Genomic DNA, 7,643 nt, shown 5'->3' on the forward strand with positions numbered 1-7,643 from the left:
TAGTAGTAATATATATATATATATATATATATATATATATATATATTTCTATAAAATTATATATTCTCCTAAGTAATATATACATCTTTCCGAATTCATCATTCTAGGTATTTCAGAGTCTAAAATTGTTCTGTACATTTTCACAGTTTGTAATCAAACATACGAAAAACTGAACTTTGACGGATACAATTTCGACAGAATTTTGTTTCGTGAAATAAGAAGAAATCGCATCAATTTTTTAGGCTACGAAGGTATTGTGCTAACTGATGATATTTTTGGAGAAGAACGTGCTAGCGTAATATTAGATGATGGATCGGAAGATGGCATTGAAAGAATTTTGTTTGGACATAATTTCACACACTGGATCAACAAACTAGCTTTTCTTGATTCTTTGAGGTTTAGATTTTTTTTTTCTTAATATATTTCGCAATTTGACATTGAAATGCGGAACCTTATATAGATGGCAGAGATAGAATTATATTTGCTGCACACTTTTTTTCAGCATTTTTTTCGCAGGTATATGCGGGAATCTTTGATGTACGATGACTTGGAAAGATATATTCAAATTGACATCGATGACATATTTGTTGGTACAAGCGGAACACGCATGACTAAAGCGGATGTGGATGCCTTGTTGCAATCACAATATCGTTTGCGTCGAGATATTACAAATTTCACTTATTCTTTGGGTTTTTCTGGTTATTATTTCCGAAATGGTGACTCCCTTGAGGACGAAGGTGACGAAAGACTAATTGGTATAATTTTAAGAGCTCGACTATAAAGTATTCAAGTTTAAAATATGATGTAAGGAACATAATTCTTTTCAGAAGTCGGCAAACATTTCTTTTGGTTTCCTCATATGTGGAAACACAATCATGCGCACGAACATAATCAAACATATTTAGAAGCTGTCATGACTCAAAATAAACTTTTCGCCCAGGTTTGCATTTTAATATAGAAATTCATTGTTCAAAGTTTCCAGAAGTTTTGCTTTTTTTTTCTTGATATATTTGTTGGACATCTTGGAAAATTCTCAAATATTTTGTGAAAGATTAATGAAACCCTACTCTTTGTTAACTTTATGAATTTAATTTTTTAGGGTATGGATTTGCATGTCAATTCGGGTTACGCTGTGTCACCACAACATGCTGGCGTTTATCCGGTTCATGAAGCTTTGTATAATTCGTGGCAGTTAATTTGGAATATTACAGTAACATCAACAGAAGAATATCCTCATTTTCGACCTGCATCAGCACGCCGGGGTTTTATACACAGGAATATCTCTGTAATTTTTCGACGTTAAGAGGATTAAATGTTACACAATAATTGTTGAATCATAACATCCATTCGTTCGTACATCTAGCATTCATTTCTTAAAGATCGTCTCCACATTTTTTATTTAACGTTTAATTTTAAAATTTTGATATGGATCATGTCTGTAATCTTAACTTTTTTGTTAGTTTCTGCAGCCTGGCTTAAAAAATTTACATTTAGGTGCTTCCGCGACAAACTTGTGGTCTCTACACTCATACACAATTCTTTCACTCATATCCTGATGGTTTCACTAAATTATTGAGCAACATTGAGGGTGGTGATCTGTTCTTCACCATAGTGATTAATCCGGTGAGTGTCACTATTGATGTTTTTTTGTTATTTCACTCTTTAGATTCTTTACATTACTTAAAGCAAGTTTCTTTTTTTTGGTTGGGAATAGTTTTTAATGAATAAAGAACGTATTTCTGACCAGTAATTCAAGAAAAACCGGAAAAGGGTCACAAAAATAAGATCTGAAATTTCAGTTTTCGATCTTCATGACACATCAGCAAAACTACGCGAACGATCGCCTCGGTATTTTTTCTTTTGAGCGAGTAGTAAATTTTATCAAATGTTGGACGAATTTGCATTTGCGTTGGGTAGGACCTGTACGAATTGCTTCTGCTTACTTTGCACGTTATGCGGCCGAGAAAGTCCCTGTATGGAGTGTAAGTTCAAATCCTTTGTATACAATTGACATTTATGGAATTACGTAACTAGTAAGTCAAAAATGTAACCACATTAATAAAAGTGAAATAAACTCACTGATTTTAATTGAATGAGTTTATTTATTTTTAATTTTGAATTTATAATTTTACTTTATATTTGGTAGGTTTCCCTTTTTGCATTTGGAACATGTGTGTTGTTTTGCCACAACTTTCTGTTCGGTTTTTTTCTTTTTTTGATCTGATCCTTTCTAGAACTGGTTATAAAAGTTTTTTAGAATCCTTGTGATGATCCACGACATGCGAAAATCCTTCCGCAAGCGTTCAACTGCTCCGAGATGCCACTTCCAAACATGCTTATTGTGGGACCGCAGAAAACTGGTTCAACTGCTCTTGCTACATTTCTTAACCTGCATCCGAATTTCTCCAGTAATGATCCAGTTCCATCATCATTTGAGGAGTTACAGTTTTTTGGAGGACCTAATTATGCTCGTGGATTGCACTGGTAAGTGCACACATTTCTTTTTGTTGGTGAAAGACTATCTTCTTAGATGGTTGCCAGTGGCATAAGAAATACCATTCCAGGTATATGGATCAGTTTCGTTCTAAAATTGACCATCTTATTGTTTTCGAGAAAAGTGCAACTTACTTCGATAACCCGAATGCTCCACGTACATCCGCTGCTTTGCTACCAAAAGCAGAAATTGTTGTAAGTTACTTTTTTCCTTTTTTTTTTCTTGCATTTAGACGGTTAGCAATCAATTATCAAAGTATTATGTTTCCATTTTTCAGATTATTCTTTTGGATCCGGCAGTACGTGCATATTCCTGGTACCAACACATGCGTGCGCATAATGATACAACAGCAATGACACATGAGCTAGATGAAATTCTCGATGCTAATGCATCATCGGTTCTTTTACGGCGCCTCAGAAACCGCTGTATTTCACCTGGGAGGTGTGCATTTTTATTAATACATTTTTGTCAACTTCCATTGTTTATTGCGGGTTGATATGGATTGAAATTATGTGGAATTATATAAAGTGACAGATCCCTTCTTTGCCTTCTTAATTTTTTGAATGAATGTAAGCAGGATCTAATACTTTTTATTTATAAATTCCAGGTATACGCATCATTTAGAACATTGGTTAGATTATTATCCATCGACACAAATTCATTTAATTGATGGTGAGCAGCTTCGTACAGATCCAGTGGCTGCTGTTACCTATTTAGTTGATGCTCTTCATGCACCAAAATTTGCCTTCAGTGATCTCATTAAATTTGACGACAGGAAGGGATTCTTTTGCAGTTATATTAACGGTATGAATTAATTATTGCTTTCTGCATTTTTTGTTTCAAAAAAAAGAAAACTTTAAGAGAGCGTAAGATAGCGCTAACGCGAAGTTGTCATACTATAGTACCCATTTATTTTTAATTTTAATTGCTTTTTTTTTTTTCAGGGACAAAAAGATGTTTGGGTGTAAGTAAAGGACGCAAATATAAACCGCTCAATGAGGAACTTCGAGAGAAACTGGATCTTATTTTTAGGGATGACAATATTGCCTTACATAGGCTGTTGTTACGTAATGATTTGCCGATTCCGAAGTGGCTTCAAAATCAACTTTCCAGAACTAATTTTACTTAAGTACTAAGAGAATGGGAATGAGATACATACGTTTGGTAAGTTGAAGCCTTTGTGAGTGGGTGAATTTTTAACTGATATTTGAATCAAGCAATCTGTAGCGGAAATTTTCCGGTGGAATACTAATTCAGTTTCTGTCAACTTTACCCACGGCCTGATTTGATGCAGAAACATTACATCCGAAGGGCCCTTCATTTATTAAGGAATGTCTCTCAAAGTTTACCCTTTACTTACAACTATTCGTATTGCTTTTAGTAATTTTTTTTCCATTTCATTCTCTATTTTTCACTATTTTATTCCTCATCAGCAGTACTCCAATCCACCGTTAGTCCTAATACTTTGAATTTTTTATATGAAAATACGGGTTTTTTTGCGATCACTCAAAATCGGACATTTGAAAATGTTGTGATGTATTTAAACTATTATAAAGTTGCCTTTCATTTGACGCATTGCAAAACGTTCACTATTGTAAATTTTAGTTTGGTATATTGAGTTTGTATCTATGTAGTTTGTATCTATCTAATAAACCTCACTTTGAATCTGAATTATAATTAATCATTGTGTGTGTTCCCCCTTTGCGAAAAATCGAGCTTGTTTTTGGCGAAGTTTACGTTTGAAATACAAAGACGCTGTTTCATGTACGTCGTCCCGTGTAAAATGCAAAATGATGCCAGTGCTGTAATTTTCTTTGTATTACTATGGTCTTGCTTTCTGAATCCAGTGGAGTGATTGTAAGAATTGCGCCTATGATACTGTTCCGCACATATTTAATGGGGTGGAATAACATTATGAAGCTCGCAAATCGATAAGATTTGTGTGATGAAAATAGAACAGAAGTGTAAGTAGTGCAGTAGCAGAAATAAATATTCCCGGGATAGTAATGAGGTATATCCGGATAATGCCATGTCCGAGCAATGCCCCGCCAGTTAAAATTCGCATCCATATTCCTCTGAAGTCTCACTTTAAAACGTCGCAAATGCTGGCATTTATGGACGTAGTAGTTTTGTCGATGAATGCGTCTTTCATGGTATACAAAGGAATACCCCTGTAAATTTGGAACCAATTAAATTGGAGCTGTTACAGGTGGTTTCTCTAGCAGAAGATGTGAGACGGTGAAGAATACAAATGCGAACAAATCGTATTTATTAGTAAAATAACTTCAAAATAAAGGAAATAAATAACACCGAGTAACGATTAAATTCATTATAAAAATATTTTGCAGATATTTCGATTAGGAGGAAATTCAAGGCATTCCAAGCTACTAGGTATTCTAACTTCATCTACGAAACAGAAGTGGTCTATTTCTTTCCTGAAGTACTGTGGAAATTGAAGACGATATTGGGATAACTTCGAACAAATAAAGAGGGAATCCAAACGATAGATTTCATGGCCCATTATTTTAGAGGTGACTTCTGCTAAATCATCTGCCCAAAATTATATCGGAAGGCAGTGGACAAAACTGGTGAAACACGTGTGAAAAGCAGATGCAGTATTTCAAAAACAATTTTAGCATTAGTTTGAATTTTATAACTATAGAATTATTTAATTTATTAAATTTCTTATATCAAAAACGAAAAAAGGACACCAAGTGTCTAATAAATATTCCATCTAAAGATGTATTTCCATGCTACATCTCATGATACTTGAAAAGATAATCAGGATCCGAATCTGGATGGGAATAATCGATACATATGAAAGACAATTCAGATGGTCGTAAACAATAACCCATTTGCAAACCTCTCATTACGGACTAATAAATAATATACTAATTATCCAGTGTATCGAGTAAATCAATAATGCGTTCCATAAAACGAACGTGCGCTTTCTTTCCATCCTGAAGCAAATCTGTTAACAATCCAATCAATAACTACATATAATGAACTGAAGTATTAGGAAAAACCCTGAGATTTATTTAAAAACAAAGACATAATTCCTCTAAAAAAAAGTTGAAAAACTCCATATGAATACGGCAATGGAAAACACTAGCTGTGAACAGACCGTTAACTTGATAAATTCCAGAAAGCGTTGAAGCTGCTCAATTAGTGCAACCAACTTTCCATCCTTCATTTCTGCTTTCACTATATTTACTGACTCCTGTAAAATCACAACTAATCTGAGTGCTGTTAATATCAACAAAAAATTTTCCGTGTAAAAAAGAAATTAGGAAAATTCAGTGGAGATGATAAACCTCATTTTGCAACAACAGACATCCAATCAAAAGTGCGAAATACGATGCCAAAACTGAATCTTCCATATGCGAGCTAGCTTTATTCATAGCATTTTGTACAGCTTCAACCATTTCATCCTCGGTTAATTCCGTTGGCAATCGGTGCAACCGGCCATCATCTAAATATTAAAAACTCCACTGTTAAAATGATTTGCAACAATTTTAATTTATTAAAAAAAGAACAGAATTTTAGATGATAAGGTGGGTCTTCATCCTATGAATTAAAGATAACCTTCTGCTTCCTCTTCATGACTAACACTGTCATCCGGAGCATCTTCAATAACAAGATCATTATCCAGTTCCTCATCGATCGAACGAGCCAGTGATTCGTGGTACACAAACAGCTAAATGTTGTTCAAAGTGTTGTAAAAGACTGAATACAGATATGTCATTTTTGAATAAAGCGCAAAACTATAACAAACTCATTTCGCCTCCCCTGCGAAGCTTAAGACAAAATTTTATTCCAAGAGATTGTCTAGAAAATTTAGTTAAAAACACGAACTCCAAGTATTGCTTCATCCATAAACTACAAAAGATTAACAAAAAATAACCTGACTGAGAGCTTTCAGTGTTGGTTCTTGCCTCTCTGCTTTATTTTCGAGGTCATAAACTGGGACTGTAAGTCCAATAAGCTTACGTCTGTTAAAATTACAGCGTTCAAGCAAATTAACCAAAAGACTACACAGCTGCAAAAAGAAAAAAAAATCAACAGTGGTAATTTTCAGTTGCCAAAAATGAGAATAGAATCAAACATAAAACAGAATAGGCACCTAAAAAAAAGCTAACCAACACGATGAGATCAAACTGCTTCTCCTTGCGAACATACTTTGGCACCAAATATGTGAAGCAGGATACGCAGAGTGAGAGGAAATCATTCATCTGACCGAGCTTTGTGCAGCATAATTCTGTAGCAATAATTCAGGGATTTCAAAAAAAAAAAGAATGGAAGACTATAATGGAACTAGACAGGAAAAAACAACAGCATTCGACATACCATTCTCATATGATAAACTCATCAGTAACCCAACCATCCGATTCAGACATGTGATATTTTGCTCCTTTAATTCATTTGTATCGTCACCATGTCGTCCTATTGTACGAAACAACAAAGACATGAGTCTAGAAAATTATACTGCGGTGAATGAACCTACATGAAAAACACATCTAGCTGAATCTCTGAGACTATTATCGAAAACGGGATTATGCCATAGCATCATCATTTTTTCTAGCAACCCACGCTCCAACACTTATTTCTATAATTTCTAATCACTTCTTTACAAGTTCTTGAGTGACCTAAGGAGAAGAGATCAGAATTACGATGTTCATGTCCAAAATCAGATGGATAATTCCTCATATAATTTATATATCAATGGATTTCTTCGCACCCTACTTCAAAAAAATTTTGAATCCCATTCTTTAAAAACGTTTTGATTTCATAAATACCTTCCGCATGATTGGATGAGGGCGCTCCCTCGATGGCTAATCAAATATGCTCCGTTCTTTTCATTGCAGACTGTTGCCTTCAAAATAGACATGTTATTCCAAATTCAGCAAACTGTTGAAACGACAAAAAATCATTTCACTTCTCAATACATAACTGCCACATAGCTTCAAAAGCAAAAATCAGCACAAAACCATAATATCAAGGCTTTGCATGTATTTCGTAAGCTTTAAGAAAAAAAAAACGACACTGATTCGAGTACTCTGAAGCATCGTTCTAGGACTTTCAAGCACAGAAGCGTATCGTCATCTGATATTTTCTCGTGCAACAAGCGCAATACTGTTTTATCCACTGC

At 34.4% G+C, this 7,643-nt stretch overlaps 2 protein-coding genes across 2 annotated transcripts in view; one reads left to right on the plus strand and one right to left on the minus strand.

Annotated features, from left to right (window-relative positions):
• LOAG_17115 (sulfotransferase domain-containing protein) overlaps window positions 1-3,683 on the plus strand; it is a gene marked incomplete at its 5' end in the record, with an annotated part of 5,044 nt that extends 1,361 nt beyond the window's left edge. The window contains 11 exons of the mRNA XM_020449774.1: window positions 243-396; window positions 517-755; window positions 828-940; window positions 1,100-1,285; window positions 1,495-1,623; window positions 1,800-1,982; window positions 2,258-2,484; window positions 2,565-2,688; window positions 2,772-2,935; window positions 3,102-3,298; window positions 3,439-3,683. Of these exons, the coding sequence (XP_020306646.1) occupies window positions 243-396; window positions 517-755; window positions 828-940; window positions 1,100-1,285; window positions 1,495-1,623; window positions 1,800-1,982; window positions 2,258-2,484; window positions 2,565-2,688; window positions 2,772-2,935; window positions 3,102-3,298; window positions 3,439-3,623 (1,901 nt within the window). The 3' untranslated portion in view covers window positions 3,624-3,683. The remainder of the gene's footprint in view (window positions 1-242; window positions 397-516; window positions 756-827; window positions 941-1,099; window positions 1,286-1,494; window positions 1,624-1,799; window positions 1,983-2,257; window positions 2,485-2,564; window positions 2,689-2,771; window positions 2,936-3,101; window positions 3,299-3,438) is intronic.
• A 1,534-nt stretch (window positions 3,684-5,217) lies between these two features.
• Window positions 5,218-7,643, minus strand: part of LOAG_17116 (hypothetical protein) — a 6,302-nt gene continuing 3,876 nt past the window's right edge. The window contains exons 10-18 of the mRNA XM_020449775.1: window positions 7,539-7,639; window positions 7,291-7,367; window positions 6,842-6,966; window positions 6,634-6,752; window positions 6,399-6,533; window positions 6,080-6,191; window positions 5,809-5,966; window positions 5,619-5,714; window positions 5,218-5,454 (exon numbers count right to left, since the gene is read on the minus strand). Coding sequence (XP_020306647.1) covers window positions 5,386-5,454; window positions 5,619-5,714; window positions 5,809-5,966; window positions 6,080-6,191; window positions 6,399-6,533; window positions 6,634-6,752; window positions 6,842-6,966; window positions 7,291-7,367; window positions 7,539-7,639 — 992 coding nt within the window. The 3' untranslated portion in view covers window positions 5,218-5,385. The remainder of the gene's footprint in view (window positions 5,455-5,618; window positions 5,715-5,808; window positions 5,967-6,079; window positions 6,192-6,398; window positions 6,534-6,633; window positions 6,753-6,841; window positions 6,967-7,290; window positions 7,368-7,538; window positions 7,640-7,643) is intronic.

Source organism: Loa loa, assembly GCF_000183805.2.
Source record: "Loa loa unplaced genomic scaffold supercont3.41, whole genome shotgun sequence".
NCBI lineage: Eukaryota > Metazoa > Nematoda > Chromadorea > Rhabditida > Onchocercidae > Loa > Loa loa.